Source organism: Mesitornis unicolor, unplaced genomic scaffold (genome assembly GCF_000695765.1).
Source record: "Mesitornis unicolor isolate BGI_N332 unplaced genomic scaffold, ASM69576v1 scaffold9418, whole genome shotgun sequence".
NCBI lineage: Eukaryota > Metazoa > Chordata > Aves > Mesitornithiformes > Mesitornithidae > Mesitornis > Mesitornis unicolor.
In genome coordinates, this window is record NW_010201137.1 from 24805 (window position 1) to 49563 (window position 24759).

Below are 24759 nucleotides of genomic sequence, written 5' to 3' on the forward strand. Positions count from 1 at the left end.
TGATATTTTTTCCAAAATTAATTTGTGTCTCTTAGTTATAAGGTTCAAACAAATGCTTTGCAATGCTTTAACTTTTAGTTAACTGTTTTGTAGCAGTGCTGGCACATTAGGGATAGGTAACCATGGGACATTGACCTGATCTTTATAACAAAAAGTGTCAGATCACGAGCTCTAATCCCTCCAGCCATTGATTAATTAAACCTCACAGTATCCTTGTAATAGGTGTTATCAGATAGATGCAAATCTACTCTTATGGGTAGAAATATTGAGGAACACACTGGTTGGTACAGTCACTTTCTCAGTCAAAGCTGGGTTTTGGTGTTCAGGAATAGCAGCCACTTGGTTTTTCTCCAAATCCTGCACATTCAGTGCCTCTTGAAGGAAAGCCCTGTGCCCTACCTGTGGTTGAGTTCTCCACTGCATTGACTTGAGGATTGATGCAGGAGCAATAATGAGAATTTTTCAGAGTTCCCCCGTTACTGCTTTTACCGCTGTATGTGCTGATTCACGAGACAGTTTGGAGTGTTCAGCTTTTTTATCTGCATGCTCACTTGTACAATTATTTGTTCCAGACATTCCTACGGGTGCAGGCAGTTTACATATGTTTCTTTTGATATGCGGACTTCGAAGAGTCAAAGACCCTCTGTATTTAGTAGATGTATTTTCAGGTATGTATTTGAATACCCTTGTTTAGTCCCTGGATTCAGATGCATTTCTTTTAATGTTTGTAAGTTTGGCATAAGCTGTTTTATTCACTGTAGAAAACTTCATAATATATTTACATTAGAAGAAAAGTGCTCATGTAACCATTGATCTGCTCAGCGCTTTATTTCTGTGCTGCGTCTCTTCCAGCCTGCTGGCAATAACAGAGCGTTCAAATCAAAGCAATAGCTGATGATTTTACTTGCTGGGAAAACTGTTTTGCTGTTCCATACAATATTAATGGAAGACAACAGAGGAGTTCACCTACTTCAAAATAACTTTTTAATTTGACTGTCCTGTGGCTGTTAGACTGATTTGCATGTGCGCTAATTAATATCATTGAAGTTACAAGCAGATTTTACCACCCATTGTTTGGCTTAACGCTGTAAACGAGGCTGAAGTTTTCTTGTAGCTGGATGTTTGGCCATTTTCTGCTTGTGTCTCTAAAAGGTTCATGTATTTCAAGCTGGATATTTATCCTCCACTATTTTACAAGCCTTTACCACCTTGTGACACTCAGTAAAAAATGTAGTTTATTACAGTCAAGTAACTGCTTCAGTTCTGTTCTGGAATTGAAAGAGCGACAGATTTCTCTTGTGCATTTAACTATTAATTGTAATGGTTGCAGTTGCTTCCACATACTCCTTTACATAGGAAAGAATTCAAATTATTTGTCTTAGTGGCCAGAGTTGCTGTGTTATACTGAGCACTGTTCTCTTGAGATGATTCAAAATTAATATCTGAGCTTAATTAAAATAACCCTCAAAACATAAGAGATTGCATGAAGCAGAAATTCTAAATGCTAACTTCCAGATGTGCTCATCATTTGAGTTCTGAGGAGTGACGTGAGGGCTGGTCATGGAACCAGGCTTTTAAATAGCAATACAGTACAATACTTCTAATTCTTCTTTATCCATGTAGCTATTTACATTGATTCTAGAGAGAGAATTACATTAAATTAAAAAATTGATAATTTTTATTCATTAAAATGATGTTCCTCTTCTGTTTTAGATTGGCACAGAAAGGATCCCAGTGTCCATCTGGGCATAATTGGACCTGCAGTAAGTTGTTGTAATTTTTACTTTATTAGTATCTTTATTGCTAAATGCTTCCATTTACTTGCATCTGAGATATTTCAATGACTCTCCCAACTGAACCTGAGTCGGAGGACCTCTACCTGGTGCAGAGATAAGAAGGTACAAACGGAGCAGTTATAAAGGCTGTTCACAACAGGTCCAAGCTGTGGAAATGGAAGTGATTCCAGTCCTTGGACTTTCAAATTCCAGAGCTCTGCTGCCAGCTGAAAGGTCTCCTCACCCAGCACCTGCTCTGCGTTTGCATTGCAAAGGGGAAAGCAGCTAAGAGGGTTTTGCTAAGAGGATATGCACCGAGGTAGCCCAACTCTGTTAGTTTAGGATTTATTAATGCAAACTGTTATCAATAGCACTAAAATAGTTGACAGCAGCTGTGGATTTGTTTTCCATGCACTGTTTTATTTTGTTCATTTAGGAGGCGTGGGGTAGTTTTAAAAGGGCATTTGCATCTGGTCTGTAATATTATGTGTAGCACATGGCTTGACAATGCTATTAATCTATTATGGCCTCTTAGAACAAAACATTTAGTGTTTCATTTGACTACAGAAACAACTTTTGGAGATAAAAAATGTCAGTATATTTGAAGTCTAATATTGGCTTCTGTTTTTGTACCTGTGAGGTGATACAAAATTGGTTAGAGAATCAGAAAGTACTTAAAAATGTGAACTACTGCAAATAAACTATTAGAAATGCCTATTTCAATATCAATAATTTATAAACGAGCCTACCAAATATTTTGGAGAGTCAACAGTTCTCATCTGGCAGAATCTTGTTAGCAGGTATTGCTAATGAGGGTTTTTAATACTGTGACAGTGACATCAGATGCTCCCTAGCCCTGTTCCTGCATCTTTTGTTCACGTGCAGGATCGTGTCCTTGCTCCATCCCATTTCGATTTTGGTGCCGTTTCTGGTCACCTCAATTTGTACACAATTAACGGTTGTCAGCAGGTGCCAAATGATGTGAGGTTTCTGTCTGACACCGAACAGCAAGGACAGAGCTTGAGCTGACAAATAAAATCAGTGCAGCCTGCTTCATGTTTAGAATCTCAGTGCGCTAAAGCCTGGGATGCAGATACCTGAGAGGGAAACTGGGGTTGAAGAAAGGAATTAAAATCAGAAACAGAGTTTATCTTGTATGTTCACATCTCAGATTAAGCTTGGAGTTGGTATCATTGCTTCCAAATCGGCTATATGTATTTTAGTAAACAAATTTGGAAGTTCCAGTGCCTTTTTTCCCAGCAGGGTCAGTCAGTTAAAACGCAGCTCGGCTGTGATTGCTGACTCTCTTTAGGTAAAACCTGCTCTTGGGTTGCCGTCTCAAAGTGTTGCCACGAGTTTCTCAGCAATGGTTTCCTTTTCATGAAGCACCAGCTCCTGAAAAAGTTTAAAATAAAAACTATCACAGTCATTACTATGAAATAGTCTCCAAGTTGTGGAGCAAGGTTTGAAAATGTGAGCTTATGAAGCATGAAGATTAACAAGAAAAACTATTGAACCCTCCAAACTCCACCCCTTCACTTCTAAATCTGGTAGTGTGATTTTTGAGGCAGTAACAAGACTGAACCCCTCTGAAGAGGGAAGCATGCACCAAGTCAGACTCAGCCAAGTCTGGGTCTGTTCTGATCGCTTAAAAGGCGGTGAGGAGTTGCATACATTTTCTGCCAGTCCTTTCTTTTCTAATGGTCTCTCCAAACTTGGTGTTTGAGTATCCACCGTTGTTTCCAGTTATTTCCACTTTGAGATCTGCCTGAGTTCACCTGCAGAAACTGCAGCCTTTAGAGAGGAGCTGTCCATGAACGTGTAAATGTTTTTATGATTTCTGTTGGGCACAGTGCTGAAAAAGTGCAAAACTATTTTCAGAAACATGAGAGAAAGGTGAATATTTCCCAAATCTCAGTCTACCCAATACCTTACCTAAATATTTGCTAGCACAGCATTTGCTGTGGGCCCGATCTGGAGCAGCAGTGACTGCTGAGCAGTTGCCTGTGTCGAGCGAACGTACTTTACGCTAAACAAAGCTAATTGCAGGACTTTGAAGACATAAATTAGTTGTGCTCCGCGTATATCATCCATAGCAGCAGAAGTCTGGGAAAGGCAGCCTGTAGCTTTAGTCTAACCAGTGGAAAAGGTAGGAGTAGGCAGCTGTGTCATAGGAAAAAACCTCTTGCTGATTCTAAAAGGTTATTAAAGCTTCACTGTTTCATCTGGGTAATGTGTTCATGCCCCTCTGTAAGCCTTATCTCTGATTCATCTTCACATGATAGATAAAATCTGAATAGGCAAATAAGAACTATTTTAGGATTTTCTCATTCAGTTTTGTTCTGTATAAATTTTGGGACATAGGATTTTAGTTCGAAAAGCCGGGTTTGCATTTTTATTTTATCTGCTTCCTTTTTCCACGCTAATACACAAAATGATTTGGAAGTGAACTGGTGTGGAAGGCAAATCTAGAGCAGGTGTAATGAAGCCGTGCTTTGGAATCCGAAGATGCACTTTCTGCCTCCAGTGAGGATTTTAAACATTTTAGTAGTCGTCTTAAATTTGCTTCACTTTCTCATAAGCCAGTGGCTTTACAGTAAGCTACCAGAAATAACCTGTGCACTGCATTGGTGGGATCAAGCACTGAACCTCCTTAAAGCATTTACAAACTTACTTCTCCCTTAGTACTAAAATATTGCTAAAGGATGAAAATAAATCTCATCTCTGTTGGTATTTAGCTCTACTTTTTCTTATCCGTGTTACTTCTCAAACCACAAATCTTAACAAAATCAGTGCAGTTATCTGTGAAGCAAGTCAGGGTTATTGTGAATATTAAAAAACACACATTAAGATGATATTAATTAAGAGTATAAGGAACAAAGGACCACATACACCTTTCTGCACTGCTTCCATACGGTTATCACCTTCTCCCTGCATTTGCTGTGCACGATTGGTGCAGTCAGAGTCAGGATGCAGGATTGGGTTCTGTCTAATGACAAATTTTTAGCACTTACCTCCTCTTCCAGTTTTCCTTTTGTTCATTTCTGTCATGAAATTTGAAACATGGCTCATTTTCAGCAGCTCTAGATTTCAAGAGTAGAAGCTTATGAAACTTTTAAAAGGTTAAGGCCACAAAACATGTGTCCAGCTGTTGGGTCACCTCTTGACGCCCACTTTGTAGCCTGTGTGTGAGTCTTAACCACAGATCATACAGAATATTGCTGTTCATGATGGCACTGGTTTTCATTGATGGCTATTTTTCATCTGTCCAGTTTCTTTCCATGCCTGTTGAGACAGTTTGAGTATCTGCAGATAGAGGGACCAACCAACCGGGTCATGTAGCTCATCTCTTTATAGTGGATGTGGTACCTACTCTGTGTTTTCTGGGCTGCTTCTAAACTGAAACAGCTCTTGACACAACTAAACTAAGCCCAATACCCTGCTGCAGAATATCCTAGAGCACAATAATGAGGAAAATCAGATAGGAGACAAAGATACAATTTGGAATTCTTTCGCCTATTGAGGAATATGAAATTCTGCCAGCTACATCTTGAATAAATGTCCTGCTCACTGAGGTATTTTATAAGGTAAGAGCTACTGCCACCATTAGCTGACAACTCTTCTAACCCCTTCTTTGCTTGTTCTTCAAGAAAAGCTCCCTGAAAATGAAGCTTTTGTTAGCAATGCTGAAATGAGCTGTTCCAGTATTTATTTCTTAAAAAGGGTTATTTATTTTTCTGTTAATTGTCCCAAATTGCAGTAGTAAAGCTACATATTAAGCCAGAAGATACTGCATTTCCTTAAGCGTTTAGTATTTGGAAAAGCTGATGTAGAATGGCTGAGCTTAGTGTGTTCACAAGTATCTGATGTCTCTGATTGTGTTGCAGTGCAGACAGAAGTGGTGTTTTCAGTTGTTGTGGGGGAAGCTTGGCCTTGCTGAGGCCGCTCAATAATTGATCAGATCAAAATTGTACTGGGGGGTCACCTGCTGCTGTGAATAAAGCTGATTCCTTTCACAGTGATGCTGTCAAAACCCCACAAACACGAGCAATCGAGCAAATTCTTCCTGTCTGTATTGAATATGCTTGCAGATATAGCTTTTCACTCTTCAGTACTCTGGGCGGCAGAGCTTTAAATGTACCAAGACCTGTTGATCTGTGACTTTCTGTCCCAGGTGTTTCTGTCCCAGATGTTTCTTTGCCTGTCAGCAGAGCAGGACTTCCTTAAGAGCACATCTGGTCCTGTTAGGCGGGGTTTCTTGCTACGTACCCACTCCCCATGTCTCATCTCATCTGTTCTGATAGAAACGTCATGCAACACAAGCTGCTTTCCTCTAAAGTGATGAAATGTGCAGCTCTCTGCAGGCTCTCCCTCTGGATGGATGATTTTTTAACAAAAGATGATAGGTAACTGATGATCATGTTTGCATGCTACATTGATAGGTAACAAAATATAATGTGGCAACTAATGCTCCATCTGTAGAAGAACTGGCTCGTGGAGACATTTTGGGTGGAAATAACATGTTTTTCTTTTCAGTAGCTTTTTCTGAGCCTGTGCTGAGTTCCTAGGCACCCTGCCATAGTTGGCTTTGGAAGCATTCGCATCTTTTAAGTGTATTCCAACTTACTGAACAGCTTATGTTGTATCTAATTTCTGTTATATTGAGCCTGTGGTTAGATAACTGTGCCCCCTCAAGTTCCTAAATGTAGCTCAGGGGGATCACTTATCTAAGTCATTGCTACACCCATCCTGAAAGTAATATTTTAGCTGAATTCTCATGTTCAGATGAGGCTTCTTGGAATATCTACCAATAGGATACAACTTAAAGGGTTGTAGTGTTTATGAGGCAGGTGGCAGTTTCTTGGCTTCCACAGGAGAAGATGGGATAGAAATTAATACCCTACAAATGCTGTGAGTCACAGGCTGTAGTTTTGCTCATCCTTCTGAAGGTTGAAGAGCAAATGACCACGTCCCACCGGTCATTAAATCACTTGCAAGTACACCATTGATTTTAATGGAAACAGAGTGTAGTTCCTCCTGAGAGGATATCAGCATCCAAATAGCACTTTGGGAAAAAGGTGAAAAGGTGTTTATATAGAAAGAGCGATTGTGGAGTTCAGCATGAAATACCCAAGGAATCTGTGACATGACGTGCTGGTTTAGTGTATGGATCTGTATCTCAGGCTGTCGCCAGGATCAAGTAAAGCTTCAGGAAAAGGCACTTTAGATTCCAAAAATACGTTCTTAAGCAGTTATGCAAGCCTTTTATGTCTTGCATTTAGTGGGAATTCATTCATTGGTGTGATTCGCTTGAATCTTTTGATTCAAAAGCCCTGTTTTCATGATGTTGTGTTCAAAGTACACAATCATAGTTGTAAAATAAATTCTGATTCTTTTTCCAGAAGAGTTTTCTAAATGTTTTTTGAGTGTTCTCTATTTCATAATGTGGAAAAACCCAAAATATTAACATGCATTGAAAATAATAAGCCACGTTGTTCCCAGTACTTAAAACTGCTGCATGCAGTGCAAGCTATCATAAATTAATCTAATATAGTCAGTCAGCCTTAATAAAAAAGTCTAGTTCTGTTCTTCATGTCTAGTTAAGAATTTCAAAGTCTGTTTATTTATTTTAATCATTTTAGATGAAAACAGCAGACACAGTTAAGCTTTGTGAATAAACCTACTGGAGTTAATTGCCCAGCTTAGACAACTTTTTAATAACTCTAGCATGCCTTCATATTAGACTATATTTTAGAATTTTATAGCATCGAATCATAGCATACCAGGTTGGAAGGGACCACAAGGATCATCCAGTCCAACCTCTCCAGGTAAAAGTATCGTTTAAATGAGATGAGGCAGCACCTTGTCAAGCTGACTCTTCAAACTGACCAGTGTAGGGGAATTCACCACTTCCCCTGGAGATCATTCCAATGTCTAATGGATGGATTAATCCAGTGTCTGATTGATCTCATGGGAAACCAGTCTTCTCCTGGAGTTCAATGGGAATCTCTCCAGACACAACTTGTGTCCATTGCCCCTCGTCTTTTCCATGGGACTCCTTGTTAAAGGGAGTCTCCATCCTCTTGGTGCCATCCTTTATGTCCTGGTCCATGGTGATAAGGCGCCCCCTGAGCCTTCTCTTCCCAAGGCTGAATAGGCCCAGTTTCCTCAGCTCTTCCAGTCCTCTGAGCATTCTCGTGGCCCTGCTCTGGATCCTTCCAGCCTGTCCACATCTTTTTTGTATAGCAGGGACCAAAACTGGACCCAGTGCTCAAGGTGTGGTGTGACCAGTGCCGAGTAGAGAGGGGTGATGACTTCTTTGTCTCTGCTGGTGATGCCCTTTTCAATGCAGCCCAGCATCCTGTTGGTTTCTTTACACTGCAGCACTGCTCCTCATGCTGAGCTCCTCATCCACCAAGACCGCAGGTCCCTTTCCCCAGGGCTGCTCTCAGCCAGGTGGACCCAGTCTCACTGCACTCTTGGATGATGCATTCCCAGATGCAAGACCTTACATTTGTCCGTGTTGAACTTCAGAAGGTTCCTGCTGGCCCACTCATCCAAATTGTCCAGGTCTTTCTTGAGGGTGGGTCTCCCTTTCTGAAGTGTCAACCACCCCACTCATTTTGGTGTCATCATCAGGGAGCTCCTGATCCCAACATCCAGATCACTAATGAAGATATTAAATAGCCCAGTATTGATCCCTGAGGGACCCCACTTGTGACTGGTTGCCGCTTAGAGAATGGACCATTTATTACCACCCTCTGGGTATGGCCCATCAGCCAATTCCACACCCACCGCACAGCCCACTTATCTACATTGTAGTTTGTTAGCTTTTCAAGAAGGAGGTTGTGGGGGGGGACCATGTCGAAAACCTTGGAGAAGTCCACGTAGACAACATCCACCGCTCGCCCCGCATCAACCAAATGGGTCACTCGTCATAAGAAAGCAATCGGATTTGTGCATAACTTCTATCTGACCGTCTGGGTTTACATGCAGATTGCTTCCTGTGTTAACCAAAGTCTGGAAAGCTCCTTTCCATCCTCTCCCTGCTCACTCCATCCATAGAGGCGCAGACAATTGCTGGGCGCATCAGCGCGCCGTTCCTCACTTAGCGAGTTGTCAGATTGGTCCTTGGGTTCCTGTTAGCCTTAGCAGAGCCATCTGAAAGTAGTCATTCATGTTAAATAGATCTGGCTCTAATGAGAACCTGCAGCCAGAGGGATGTCAGGGGAGAAGACGTGGACCCTCCTCTCGTGACAGCAGCCCAGTGCCACACTGCATCAGAGGAGTCGCTTCAAGGCTCGGAGTGGAGCTGTCAATTCATGCTCTGCTTTACTCACCCACCAGCTGGGTATGCCGAGTGTGTCACTCACAAGAGCGTTTGTCTGAAGAGTCAAATGTAAGCACCACGTTACAGATCTGTGCTATGATTTGAAAGCATTTAAATATTTTAGTGAAAAAACGTGCTAAAACTTTATTTTTCTTTTCTGGGCATTTCAAACATAGGCTGCAGTGCCGTATACCTGTGTATGTGTTCCTTTCTAGGTCGATCCACTTTTTACAAGTGAAGTTAAGGAAAAAGTTAAGAGGTAAGAAGTTAATGTCTAGCCTTCTATCTGCTCCAAATGAAAGCAGTTGGGTGAGTAGCCCGCATGATAATCGTGCTCCATTTCCCTGCATATCAAAACCGAGTATTTTTCATAAATCTCTGCGTGCATCTTCCCTATATTAAACACATTCTTTAAGGTAAAATTACACCCCTACTATTGAACTCAACTCCTTCATTTCTGAGCCTGATTGTGGTGAGCAGAGCATGGTGTTAAGTGATCAACTATAAAACTCCAGAACAAGAGATATCGAAGCAGCAGATCGCAGTGTGTCTACTGTACTGACTTTGTAGCCGCATTTATAGATAGAAAGCTAACCAAAACCACAGTAAACTGGCTTACCCATGGGTGAGGAGTGACTGTTGGCATCAGAACTGAATTGCTCTGAGCACCTTCCATCATTGCCCTGAGTTTTGGGAGGAATTGTTCTTAGGAGGTGCCTGTTTGTGTGCGTTTTATTTCCAGGGCCCCTGGAGTACACTTATTACAGGAGCTGCCGCAGGATGATCTTCACGCTGCTATGAAAAGGTGCTTTGCTGTGGTGAACAGCTCCATTTCAGAGGGGATGTCGGCTGCAATTCTGGAGGTAATTGCGTCTTAGCGGTCAGGCTTTTCAGTGAGGTTACAGTGAATGGGAAGTGGCCTTTTATCACTGGAAATGTGTGTCAACACTTTATGGCCGTGTTTCAAAGGTAGTGAAGACAAAACCAAAATGTTTCTTTTTTGTAAGCGTTAGTAATTAAGGCTTTCTTCCCTTGAACTGATGGTTTTTTATGCTTTGTCTATTTATTTTTTAAAGGACGGGGTGTAATTTTATCAACCCTGTTAAATTAACAGTACAGACCTGAGATATGTGAATCATTCTGATTTATTGGGGTTGCCACTATTCTTGATTCAACATCCACATCCTTATAATGTTGCTAGAACAGACTTTCATTTATTTCTACATCCTTTCAAAAAGCAATCTAAGAGCTGTATTTGGTTATTTAATTCCAAAGTGATTAATGAATGAATGACACGCTTAGTTAATTTTTTTGCCATCAGTATCAAAAATTAATAACCAAGTTTATTTCATACCTGTCAAATTAGGGTGCTGCTTAGTAACAAGTCCTTTCTGGGGAAAACATAAATGTACTTAAAGTGGAAGTTCTTTGGGCAGATGCCTTTTACTGTATGTATGTTTGGTGACTGCTGAATGTTGGTTCATGGCAATCACAGAAACTATTCCATGATTTGCAGTAATGAATCTCCTGTTTCTGTTTCTGATGAGGAACCACACATTGCATTTCCACCATGCTTTGCTTCCACACATCTGCAAGCCCTCATAAGTAAGAACTAAGTGAGCATTGTAAGAATTATGGTAGATAATTACAGATGATGGTGACGCAGCAAGTGTGTATTTCTTTTCTAAAATGCCAGTGCTCAAAGGTGGAAGCAGATGCTGTTTCACAGCAACAGGACTCTATAGACAACAATTACTGCAGACTGTGGCATTTCTGAACTTCTCAGGGTGGCAGGCTAGACAAAGTTTGTATGTTGGGTAGTTGAGATGGAATGGAGTGTGCCAACACAGTGCACAGCCACAACCAAGCCAGCGATTCCCAGAAGTACCAGGTAAGTAACTGTCACCTCCTCCTCGCAGTTACGTGTTCTCTTCAGGACAAGCCATGTAACTCTTGACCAAAAATCAATCTGATTTGTTTCCTGAGAGTGTCAGTGACTTGAGAGGGGGAGAAAAAAAGGCAGGGAAAAAGCTAACCAGAAAGACTTCTAAGAGACACAGCATCTGCAGCAGAAGTGCAAGTGTGCTTGGCCTGATACAGGTTGCTGTGCAAACTCAGGACTGACAGGATAATTGGTACAGTTTTCCCCAAATTGTCCCATCTGATTTGAGCAGTTAAAAGGCACTTTCCTTATCTTTTATCAGGAGAGGGAGCAATCTGCTGAGTTCAGTGTCTTCATAAATATGTGGTATCTCAAAGCAATAAGGTAATGCCAGTTTACTTCAGAGGTAATGTTGAGCCTGCTTCAGGAACTGCTGAGTTTTGCTCTCTTTTGAAGTTGCAAATCTGACAAGTCTGAAACCTGACAACTACAAGACGAAATCAACCAGGAAAGTTTTGTATGTGAGCTCCTCTCTGTGTGACTGAACTGTTCAATTATCCTATCAGGGCTATTAAACAGTCAAATACCACCTCCAGTGGAAAGCTGGTCCTTTAAGCTTCCACTGCACAGTCATGTTGAGTAATTCATACCCAGACCTGTCAAAAACCCAAGCAAACAAACTAAAAACTGTTGTTCTCACTCAAAATTACTAAACAAACAGAATAGTAAATATTTCCTGTTAGATTTCTCCTCTTTCTCTAAGAATTACAAGACTATTCTGGCAGGATGTCTTTATATACGCTTGCAACATTGGTTTCTTCCATTTTGATGTTTTCCTTACATCAGAAAAGAAGTAGATACAGTTTGGTGTTGGATGTGTTTACAAGACAGTTGCACAGTGGGATTTGATGACATGCTTATAAAATATCCCACTGTAAAAGTCTCTCAGAGTCAGTGTCAATGTAATAAAGAGATGGCCAGCGGTAGGAAGAGCCATCTGTTGAGGTCTTGTTAAATTGATAAGGCAGAAAACTGTGTATGAAAATCTTCTGGTCCTAGGCTGGAGGGAACATCTTGCTTGAATTTGGCAATGCAACTTCCATTCTCTTGAAAGCTCAGAATTTAACGAGGTCATGAATCTGTAACCGGTATTGTAGTATGAGGTAAATATGTAATAGCTAAGTGAGATAAAATCATATCCATTCCAGCCTGCCCTGAGGTATGAGAGAACTAGAAGCCATAACTAATTACTTTGTCATCTAGTACTGATATCTCAGAGATTTTGCCATAACTGGCATTGGAAGAAGAGACAAAAAACATTATAGCAAGTGTTTAAAAGACACCTCTTCCTCAGAAAGCTCAGGATTCTGCATATTCCTGGGTATGTGATGGTGAAAAAGGCACTGCTACTGGAAAATGTGATGTACTCTATATGGTTGGTATGAAAAATGTGTTGGCTTAGCACTATTTAATCATGGTACTGCTGTGCTCTCCAGAGCATTGCAACTGCTGTAAAAATCATTGGATTAAGCTTTTTAAAAAAGGAAAATAAAGGAATAATATAGAAAAGGAAGATGGCGATGCTCTGTTCTGCTGTGGGGCAAAATCCAGTCTTGGACAGCATCTGTAGTTTGGAATATGAACCATAGCAAACTATAAAAATAAGAATGTAGGGATGTTTTAGAGCAGTAAAATTGAAGAGGGGCCACCAAAAAGATGCATAGGCTAGGAGGAAGAAAATGAGGGTGATCCAGAAAGGTAGAGAGTAAATAAAGCTGGTATTTACTCTGTGAGCCTTACAGTGCTGGTTAGAAATGCTCATTGTGTAACAGGCTTTCAAAGCTGAAACTTAGACCCTGCGTCCTTCCGAAGTAGCATTAAAACACATTTGCAGTCAGAATAATGTAACAAAGCAGATGGCCAATGGACTAAAACGTTATTTTATGCTATTATTTGTGGAACCTAGGTCAGTAAATTATACATATTTCCAACAATGCAAATGATTCTTTTTACTGCTTAAAAATAGACTAAGTATCTAAATTAAATTCTAAGCCACTTCATGCAGTAATTATTTACAGCCCAATCCATTTGTTTAAGGCTAGCTGGTACAAAGGCAGCCCCTCTTCTTATGTGTTTGGCCATCTGTTCTGTCTTTCAGTAGCTATAATTCATTGGTACCTATGTGTTTTGGGACCTGGAAGTTTTCTTATGTAGCGGTTACTGCCCTCCAACTCTGTGAGTCAGAACAAATGTCTTTCCCTTTAGGGTTCCAGAATTACAGAAAATGAAATATAAACTTAGTGATCAACTTCAGTGAATCATCAACCATGTAGCACTCAGAAACAGAGGTGAATAAACATAGCTGGAGACATTTCTTTTTAAAATGTGTGCTGCAGTCCAAGCTAAACTGCAGGACAGCAATACTGTGCCAGCCTGTGCAGCCACCCCATGAGGTAGAGTCCAACACAGACCTGCCACAGGCCACTCACACACGTATTTGATGGCCGATGTGCAGCCCAAGGGCACAGTGCCCACTGCTCACTGCATCTGACACGCTTGAATCCAAGCTTCACCGAATATGAGGAGTTGGAAGGGACCTGGAAAGCTCCCCCAGTGCAACCCCCCCAGAGCAGGATCACCAGAGCAGTCACACAGGAACACGGCCAGGGCTTTGGGTGTCTGCAGACAAGGAGACTCCACAACCTCTCTGGGCAGCCTGGGCCATGCTCCAGAACCCTCACACTGACAAAGTTTGGCCTCATCTTCAGCTGGAACCTCCTGTGCTCCAGCTTGGGACCATTGCCCCTTGTCCTGGCATTGGCCATCCCAGAGCAGAGCCTGGCTCCTTCCTCCTGACACTGCCCTTTCCCAATGGATCCCCAGGAATGAGGGCACCCCTCAGGCTCCTCTGCTCCAAGCTCAAGAGCCCCAGCTCCCTCAGCCGCTCCTCAGCAGGAGATGCTCCACTCCCTCCATCATCTTTGTGGCTCTGCTGGACTCTTTCAAGCAGTTCCTGTCCTTGAGCTGAGGGCCCAGCACTGGACATGATACTGCAGATGTGGTCTGAGCAGGGCAGAGCAGAGGCTCCTCTCAGTCCTGCAGGTAAACATCCAACTGACAGTCCTGGGGTGCTTGGGTTGTGTTCTGTGTGCTCTTTCCTTCCTGTTTTTCATTCACATGGTGCTCTTACCCCTGAATGGACGATCACTTGTTTGGGAAGTAGCCAGAGCTGAAATAGCTGCACAGTTTGGGTTTTTAAGAGGAGAAACACAGCGGGGTGAGCAGAGGGCCTTAGGCAGGTGACAGTGAATGAGGACACACTTCACTATCAAGCTCCTGATTCTCAGTTCAGAAGTTCAAATAAAACATCTTAATTCCCTGTTCATTGAAGGTGTTTGAATGAGGTCAGCAGCCAGCAGACTGAGCACAGGGGCATTAAACCTGTCCATAGGAAGGGCTGGAAAAGAGCTGAATCTGAAATTCTCTCTCTCTTGGAGGTGTCGATGCTGCTGTGGGAGCTCTGTGTTAGGTCTGCGTAGGGTAATTAAAGCCCAAAGCAGCTTCCTTGACCCTCAGATTCAAAACCTATCAGACGGAGCAGGGCTCTGATGTTTCTTATTTTCTGGGTGAACTTTGAAGCTCTGTGAACTTTGCTGTACTGATTTAGATACTGTCATCGTGTATTTCTGTAAACCTGCCTTTGGAAAACAGGTTTGTTTTCTTTAACAGTGCAGTCAAAGCAAATGACAAAGTAACTTGTGGCTGACCAAAAACTGTATTTCCTCTCACTAAAACGATTATTTCTTAATTAGAAAAGCTGTATCTCAACAACTTAGACACTTTGATAAATTCAGAAATGCAGTCTGTTTTCATATTTCTCATTTATTTATTCTGGTTTGCTTTCACTTCATGAATCTGTTCATCTGAATTACCTCCAGCTGATCCAGTAGTTTCTGATGCAGAGTGTAGAACAAGTTATTTCATTAAGGGTTATTATTATTTTTTGAGCTAACTGCTACAAAGCAGATGTTCATGCCAGAAGGGCTATAGAATCTCTATGTCCAGACTAAGTTCATCTGCAGTGGTGATTTAATCAGTGGTTCTCATGGATATTTTAAGCTATTAAGACATACTGCTAAGTCACAGCAGTCCCTCATGGTTCAAAGCATAATTTGTTCTTTACGTTTTTCAGCCACAGTATTTTTGTCTTCAGTTTTGTCCAGACTATGAAAAAAACCTGGTTTTTCTCCTTGGAGCTTTGTTTTCTTGCTATGTAGGCTGAAGAAAAATTGCTCCCCATCTGGGAGTGTAATGACAGTAATTAAAAATGCATTCACTCTGAAGTGACAAGGAATCAGTATGGAACAGATTGAAGATTTGGGGGAGTGAATTTCTTCCTCTTGTTTGATGCTGTGATAATTGTGCTACATGAGTTCTTCTGATTTTACAGTCACTGCATCTCAAGACTTCCAAATTCATCAATAGTAATTAAAGTTTCAGATCAGGACGTGCATGAGCTGAGTGGCCACGGTTTGCACACTGGTTACTGCAAAAATCTAAACGCTGTTTTTTAAAGTTGCCAGGTGTTTTGGAAATATTTGACCAGCTGAGAACGGATGCTGTGCTGCATCTCTGCTCCTGACCCTGCAGGCAACCCGAAATGCCACCGTGCTGAGATCCTACACTTCCTTTCCTTGTTTTATGTATATACATACATATACATACAAATAAATTAATAAATGCATCAAGCAACCAGTCTGTGGAATCAAACTGATGTGGAATCCAATCCTACTTCTTCAGATGTGCTCCTCGGTCTCTGAGGAGTCTCATACCAATGGCTTCATAGATAATGTTTTGAAAGCGCGTTGTGTTCTGAAAGCACAGCCTTTTCTCTCCTCTCTTTAGCATGGTTCAGTCAGGAGCTGCATCACTGCATATCCCTGACCACTCCAGGTCCCAGGCAGGCAATAGTAACTGATGCTGTCAAAAGGAAAAACCCCTCCCAGCGTCCTGTGTGAGCCACAGGAATGGGAACTGAGGAGGAAAAGCCAAGCGATTTCCATGGTCACCTTTGCTGTCGAACTGCACACATCTCTGCAGAAAATCTGTGCAAAAATGTCTTTTAATGGAGCAAGAGGACAGATGTTTCACTGGGGAGAGCTGGCTTTTTGTGCTATGAACTGATCTCATCTATGCGCAATAGCAGTAGGAGCTACAGTGACAACCTTAGGTCTGAATTTTAATTTTACCCTCTTCAAGCCTGCCGTGTGTCAGGAGCTTCCAATAGGAAACAAATTGCACACTTTGGGGTGGAAAGCAATAAAGGATGAAGCAGCTTTTCATTGACTTTCTGGATCAATTGCTTCTGATATGTTTGAAGTTATGAGACTAACAGAAATATAAACAAAATATTTCATGGAAGTTCCATATAGATCACCTTAGACATGGTGTTTGTGAACCGAAACACTGGAGAAACAGGAAAGAGTTCTGGTTTATTGTTTCTGCTTTTCAGTTTAAAGTTGTCGTCATTAACATCTCAAAATCCCTGAATCCTAATAGACTGTTGTTTCCTTTTCCTGTATTCCCCCAGGCAATGGATTTAGATATTCCAGTGCTGGCGAGGAACATTCCTGGGAACGCAGCGATCATAAAACATCAGGAAACAGGCCTGCTGTTTTCAAACCCCCAGGTAAGAAAACAACAAATCATTGGGCCCTGCGCTTCCAAAGGTTGGGTTCATTTTCCATTACCTGCCTGTGTCTGTCTGGAAACTTGGCTGCTTCTCTCAGACTCTCCTACCAAGCTGCTGTCAGCCTGCTCTGCTGTCGTCTCACTCTCACTCTGCAGTTCACTCAGCTTTTCCTAGGTGTCAGCCTTGCTGAATGTTTGGGCTGTGCTGCTGTAGAGCCATGCAGTGGGGCTGCTGCTCGGCTACTTGTTGCACTTGACTTTGAAGGAGCCATGAGCAGGCCCTGGAGGAGATGCTGTGCAGATGCTGTTTCCCTTCCCATACCAACTGAGATTCGAATGCACATTACACAAACAGATCTAACCCAAAGAGAACTGTGAGCCTGAAATGTTAGATAACACATTATCTCTAATTTCTAGCAGTAAGTATTAATATAAAGCATTATTAGGCCTGAGATACTGCTCAGTCACAAAATAATTAGTAACTAAAATTAAGTAAAGTGCTAGAATGGAGTTTCTGTGAAGATAAGTTAAGAGTGGGAAGAGAGGGAACACTACCCATATTTAAATGCTTGAAATTTTTATTTCAGTAGATTTTCCTGCATTATGGCTCTGCTGTAACATATTCACATATGCTGTGAAAGAGGACTTTCAGACACAGATTCCCTCGGCGTTTTCATCCAACTCAAGACCAAAAAAAACCTTCCTAGAATAGTCTGATAATTTTGCAAAGTAGAAAATGTATCACATCTATTTACTTTGTGGACTGTGTGATTAATGCATTCTATTAGGTTGTGTTTCAGGAAGGTGAATTCTCTTGGTTAGTTTTGGAGGTTTGTTTAATAGAAAAATTCTTGCACCTCATGGTTTGTTTGATTTATTTATTTTTTCAATTCTGGAATATTAAATGTTTCCAGTGGTTTCTGGAATAAATTTCTTTGTTAAGTTCTGGAATTAATTTTGTTGTGGAAGTATTTCCTATTCTGGCAATAGGCTGTGGAAATTGGGTCCTTTCAGGTTTGTGGAATCTGAGATGTAAAAGCTGTTCATAAAGTTATAAAATTCCCTGCAAAAAAGCCCATTGACTTCCACGTGCTTCTTCCAAACGTCTAGGATGTGTGATGAAGTTGTGCACACAGACTGATGGCTCTCCTGATATTAATTCTGATACACTCTGGTTTTCCCTCATTGTGCCGGTTACATTTGGCTTGGAACTCAAATGCATTATTCATACCAGACCCAATTAGCTTTATCCTACTCCCTTGTAAGAAGCCTCTTCTGCGAACTCCAAGCATCCTACATACCAAGTGTTTATTAGGAATCCAAGATCAACTAAAAACATGCTGTATGTTTCCTCACTTAGGGGAAAGTGCAGTGTTAAGGACAGAAGTAGTCCCGGTGACAGCAATAGAAATAGCTAAGGACTTTCTTAATATGTAAATATGTCTAGAATGCTGTAATCTGAGTTTCTATAAACGCCTTCTGCCTGAGCTTCCTTCTATGCCAAAGATCAGAAAACCCAGTCTACCACTACTGCTCCCGTTGATCCCCTTTTTGCTGTTACTCTACCTCAGAAGCCCACAGAATCACTTTTAAGTGAGGATGTAACCTGTATTGCCACATTAGCTCTCGTACTCCTAGGCAGTATTTGTGCTGGAGTCACTAATGTTTGCGCAGTTACCAAGGCAAGCAGTATCCTGGTTTCTCTGTAAAACAGGATCTCATTTCATAAAAGCCCTTTTGTGCTTTCATTGGTGTCGAATAATGTATAAACTATCAAAGGTTGCAAATGGGTCAGGGAGATATTTGTTTACAGGATAATGCTCGAATCCCACTGCTGAGCCGTTGGAAAACTTGAACTCACAACGTCAATCCTCATCACTTTTACAGATAAAGTAACCATTTACTCTTGTTCCTTATCTCCCCAAACCATATCAAATACAGTTTTTAAACCACTGTACACAGTCTATCAGAGGTTGAGAGTTATATTAGATCACAGAAATGTGATTAAGTTAAAAAACATACAGTTTCAAGGTCTGCCTCGCATTTTTATTGTTGGAAGAAGGAGCAGGCTGCCCATGGCACTTTGAGCACTGCTTTTAAGAGTCAGTCTGACCACAGGGAGCGGAAAAGATACGATCTGGTCAGAAGTTTTCTGGGTTTTGTTACTCTGATTGCTTTGACATCTTAAGTATCTGGTAAACCACTTTCTGCTGTAACCTCAATTGCATCAGGTTCGTTAGGGAAAATGCTTTTAATCAGACAGAGATTAGTTCTGCGTTTAGGTGCTACGGGAAATCTGGACCACCAAAGGTTAGAGAATGTCACGGAAATTTTAATTGCTGAGTTCAGTGGTCCCTACCTGGTTGTGATGATGCAGGTTGTATCACAGGCCAAGAGCAGAAAGCACTGCGTATTTTCAAGTCGTTGCTGATCTGGAAGGGGAAAGCTTTACAATACGGTTAGATTGGATATGAGCAATTGTGTCTGCTCTGTGGACTGTCTTATCTTTTGAAAGCTAAATTAGAGGGCTATAAATTGACCATTACAAAATGAGAATTGGTTTAAATTGTGAATGCTGTTGATTTTCTTTCATTCTTGCTGAAAGTGAGCTTTTGTGGCTTACAGGAAAGTAGGAAATCTGGTGCATAATTGTAGTCATCATTAACCATTTGCATTTAAGCTGAGGCCTCATGACTGGAAGCAGTGGAAGCATTGCCAATCACTGAAGAAAATATTCAGATGGAAATGGCTATAAAACATTTTGTCCTTGATACTACTTCATGTGTGCACGTTGCTTTTAAATCATGGTTTGATCCTGCCACTACTTGAATTTGCAAGTTTATGGAGTATTTGACACTGAGTTGATGGGACCTAAAATAAAAAAAATAAGTGAGTGAGAAGAATAGGGCAATAAATAATGCAAAAAAACCGTAAGACCCAAAGAGTTATTCAGCATCCTGAAATTCAAAATTCTATGTTCAGCATCTGTAAAAGCTCACAGAAGGAGCTAAATGAACAGGAAGAGGTAAATAAACTTGAAAGCCAAGAGGGGCCAAGCACAGGCAGAGTTTGAGAGCGAGCAGGAGCTGCAGAGGCTGCTGGTAGCAGAGACAACCTGTGGAGCAGGAAGAGGGAAAGGCAGCTGAGCTGAACCCAGGCAGCCGTGCAGTCAAGGCACCTTGGCCTCATTGCCAAGCACGGGCCACTGCCATTTCTGCCAGGGCTCCAAGCCAGAATGTAGCCAAGGCTTTAGACCTTTGAACCTTCACACTGAATAGACTGACATGCAATTTTTTTGGCAGTGGCAGCAGTCACTGTTTATGCTCCCCTAGAAATGCTGGCCCATTGCCCTGTGAAATGCATGGATGTACAGCTAACTTCAGAGCTTTGCCTGCCACCAGGTAGATGTGGCTACTCTGAATTTACACCTGACGTTTGCCTTCCCTGAGGTGCTTCTCTGTTGTTTAAGAATCATGTTCTTTTATCTGCTGAAGCTGATAGGAAATGGTTTAATCACAGACTTACTTTCATTATATAAATAATATATTAACCATGCCTTTTATTTTCATTATGCGTGAGCTGCAGCACTGTTGTAGTTCTCGTGGTAATTGAATGAATATTCAGTCTTTTTATTCAGTGAACTCATTTTCTGGCTTTATCTCCCACATACCTGTAGTTCTGGGGCTCAAAAGAAATTCTGTATACTGTTTTTTAAGGTACTATATGGAGAAGCTGACATTTTCTTTAAAGATGATTGATCAATTTACCAGGGGAAAAAAAAACCTCTATTATGGATGGTGCTGTTGAAAAATGCCTGTGTTTGAAGTGAAGTACTACCCATAAAAATGGCACGTGTAAAATCAGTTCTGGATGTACTGAGGTTCAACGTTTACACTGTTGTTCTGTAATCGGAATAGTATTGGTACATAGTAATGATACCAATTTCTATATGTGAACAAAAGGCTTATTAGGAATATGGACATCCCCCCAGTAGTACATTAACATGCGTATCACCTCCTTCATGTTGGCTGCTGAAGTGCGTACTCTTGTGTTTGGTAATTGAAAAGTAATTTGTGAATTTTCTCTTTTGCCAAAAGCGAAGCTTCACATCTACAGCAAAACATGAGAGTGCACAGATTTGTGCAAATATCACATAAATCAAATAAAGAGAGATGTTCTCCCAACGTAAGTAGGTTGTATATCATAGGCTTCTAGAAAAGAAAAATGAAATGCTTGGTTTTCTGAAAGACCTCTTGAATGCCTGCGTTCTGCGAGTGGGAGCCCATGCTTCAAACTTCCAGCAGGACTGCAGCTGAAATGCCAGAGAGCTGGAGTTGGGGGAGACACCTGAACAATGCAGTTATTGCTATCTAGAGCTGAGCATCCAAAACTGCAAACATGCCGAGCCAGCTGCTCAGATGGTACGACGGAAAACCCAGATAAGTCAGAGTGAATCTGCCCATTGGCTTCCAGTCAGATGGCAAGTGACTTGTAGGTGGTCACATTCGATTAGTAGAAGAAGTAGGGATAAAGCTGAGAAGTCCTTATTCTCCGTCTCCTGGTATTTTTCCATTTGCTATTGCTCTCTCCTGCAGTTGCGCAACTTTTATGCTTTGGACTCAGCCTGGCATTTTCCTGAACTTATCCCCAGCATAAAGTATTGTAACTGTGAATAAGGATCTCGTTTCTTCTATCATTTACATGTTTCCAAGTTTTTGTCCTCTGTATCCACATTTTAAGAGAATGCTAATAGGACTACCTGTCAAGAAATGTTACATTGCTGCTTCTGTTCTTTGGTAATTTACATAAATTATTTTTAAGCATTACTTTAAATAAAATCCTCCACAGGAGCATAAAATTAAAGTTGGAATGTAGTTCGGTGTGAACAGTATTTATTGCTGTGATTATACAGGCAATTGGATGAAGCCAGCATAAGTCATGTAAGACTTTCCCACCTTCCTGTTCTGTATTCCTGGCAGACAGGGAGGAAGGAAAAGAGCATGTCCCTGAAGTTGGAGTCATCGGCTCTATCTGCAGTGCAGGGTACTCTGGAGCAGCCTTGCCTGTCTTCATAGAATCACAGAACATGAGGAGTTGGGAGGGCCCTGGAAAGCTCCCCCAGTGCAACCCCTGCCACAGCAGGATCACCAGAGCAGTCACACAGGAACACGGCCAGGGCTTTGGGTGTCTGCACACAAGGAGACTCCACAACCTCTCTGGGCAGCCTGGGCCATGCTCCAGAACCCTCACGCTCACAAACTTTGGCCTCATCTTCAGCTTGAACCTCCTGTGCTCCAGCTTGGGACCATTGCCCCTTGTCCTGGCATTGGCCAGCCCAGAGCAGAGCCTGGCTCCTTCCTCCTGACACTGCCCTTTCCCAATGGATCCCCAGGAATGAGGGCACCCCTCAGTCTCCTCTGCTCCAAGCTCAAGAGCCCCAGCTCCCTCAGCCGTTCCTCAGCAGGAGATGCTCCACTCCCTCCAGCATCTTTGTGGCCCTGCTGGACTCTTTCAAGCAGAAAACCATCCCTCTCTTCATTAGGGATGGTCTCAGCAGCAGTCAGAACACAGCCTCATCGGACCATAACTAATAACCTGCGCTGACCACGTCTAAATGCCTCATATTTACAAAAACATGTTCTCTGGTCCTAAATAGCCCCCAGCACCCTCCTGTAGCGTGGCTCCCAGTAAGGAACCGGATGCGCTGGTTAAATGACACATACCTGAACACAGGGTTGTTGTGGATGGAAAGCAGGCTGAATACAAAGCAGGTGGCCCCCATGGCTATTGCAGAAGCCACTCTTGCAGTGCTGTGTGGGCAGAGCAAAGCTTACAAGCAATGCTGATTTTATGTAAAATACGAGGTTGTCATGAATATGCATGCATGAATATCATCTTATTCTACTACCTCGTTACAGATGTTTCCAGCAGAGCTGATGTGCATCTCTGACTATCGAAATTTCACGTCAGTGATGTGTACATTGACGGTTTGTCTTGTCAGTGAGAGTCAAAGCAGTGATTATAAAATGCTCGGTATGATTTCACATAGCAGTGTTTGCCAGGGCTCACGTTACACTTCTGTATTATGCACAGCCACCACTTGCATTATAGCAGCAGCATTGATCTGTGGGAACCAAAGATTTCATATCTGTGTATGTGTTTATATGCACTGTGTACTTAGGTTTTCAAGTACAGTTAACCTGATACAAAATCTGCTTGTATCTGTGACATACCCGTTCATATATAAACAACATATCTCCTTCTCCCATCCTTTTTGTCCCCTACGCCCTGATCTTCACTACCAGTTGTGTAGTAATGTATTATCTTAATTTTCCATTGACACAATAGCAATCTGCTTCTCTGAGCTGAAACAAGCCACTATTCTGCAAAGATCTGAGCACATTTGTAATCAAGCTGAAGTATTGGAAGTTTCTTGATAGAAAATTAGACCAGCTGCTCAGAGTAGATTAGTTCAGACATCAAATCTCCTTTCCCATGTTTGAAGTTCACAGTTTCTCTTCTCTAGAACTAAATTAGAGGAGCAGGCAAAGGAGTAGTTGTAGTCTGCGAGGTCTAGTAAAGTTGGAGGGAATCACAGAATCACAGAATCGCTCGGTTGGTCTTTACCTCTGAGATCATCACGTCCAACCGCTCCTGTCTACCCACTAAACCATATCCTTAAGTACCTCGTCTACCCGCTCTTTAAACACATCCAGGGATGGTGACTCCACCACCTCCCTGGGCAGCCTGTTCCAGCTTCTGACGACCCTCTCAGTAAAGAACTTCCTCCTTATCTCTGACCTGAACCTCCCTTGGCACAGCTTGGTGCCATTTCCCCTTGTTCTATCCCCCATCACCTGGGAGAAGAGACCAGCACCCACCTCTCCACAAGCTCCCTTGAGGCAATTGTAGGTGGTGATGAAATCCATATATGAATTAATATATGGCTTTTTGCAGAGGTTGTTGAGCCTGTGACCACCCAGATTACAACCAGTCTGGAAGAGCTGCTTGTTGCACGCCTGCTCTTATCTTTATACTGTGACTGTATTTTTGTAGTGAGTTTTTTAGCCTTACCATAGACTTAACTAAGGATGTCATAGTAGCAATGAGATCAACCAGTCTGATGCCAGCTGTCCTCAGAGGATGAAGCCAGGTGAATCATTTCATTTATAACCAGCCTGGTTTTCTAACGCTTGGGTAGGCAAACAATTTTTGTGTCATGAAATACATTGCTCGTGTTTGCCTTAATGCTCTTGGGATTGTCTTTGGTTTTAAATGTCTCCGTTGATGAGCTGCATAAAATAATATCTAAAATGATTGCTTATTGATCATTATTTATAGAAAATGCTGGTACTTGACCTTGAAAAATTGCTTCCAACAGCTTCATATATCGGCTCACAGCTGAGGTGCTTTACCAAAATCAAGATATGGGTACAAGCTATTTCAGTATCATCAGAACTTCAAGGAACTTTCAGTTCATTGTATTTTTGTCTTTTTTAGGAGTTCGTTGTGCTGTCCAAGAGTTTGATGAATGACCCCGCTATGGAAACAGAAATTGTGACAAGGGCCAAAGACTACGTGAGGAAACATCATTCCTGGGAGGGTGAAAGAAAAGCCTATCAGAATCTCGTCCTAAGGCTCCAGTGAGTGCAGGCCCACAGCTGGCACCCAGCAGTCTGCATAGAGCACTTTAATGATGGATGTGTAATTAGAGTTGGGTTTCTGCTGGTTTCTTTTCAGAAGAGAGTGTAAGACACGCATTATTATTCTATTCAAACATACCAACATCACAGGAGTTGCCCACTACTTCAAGCTTTCCAATTTATCTAATTCAGCACAATGATTCTAGCGTACCAATTCATCACAGACCAGTAAGGTCACCAAAGAGAAATATGAGAAATATCCTCCTTGAGCTGACACAACGTTTCTGTTGCTGTAAGGCCTCAGAGGGAGGATGATTTCTTGTCCACACTGGATGACTCCACCTCACAGAGCTCACATCAGTTGTTGTGATCCCATTGCATCCTAACCAAACTGCAGTAGGAGGTTTTTTTTTCCTAATTATACCCATCTGAATCTAT

The 24759-nt window shown here is 41.8% G+C and overlaps 1 protein-coding gene across 1 annotated transcript in view; it reads left to right on the forward strand.

The window, feature by feature from the left end:
* The window catches only part of GLT1D1 (glycosyltransferase 1 domain containing 1), a gene marked incomplete at its 5' end in the record, with an annotated part of 42404 nt that extends 18079 nt beyond the window's left edge, over positions 1 to 24325 (forward strand). The window contains 6 exons of the mRNA XM_010189975.1: positions 573 to 668; positions 1714 to 1763; positions 9321 to 9364; positions 9848 to 9968; positions 16578 to 16676; positions 24179 to 24325. Of these exons, the coding sequence (XP_010188277.1) occupies positions 573 to 668; positions 1714 to 1763; positions 9321 to 9364; positions 9848 to 9968; positions 16578 to 16676; positions 24179 to 24325 (557 nt within the window). The remainder of the gene's footprint in view (positions 1 to 572; positions 669 to 1713; positions 1764 to 9320; positions 9365 to 9847; positions 9969 to 16577; positions 16677 to 24178) is intronic.
* Positions 24326 to 24759: the final 434 nt, after the last annotated feature.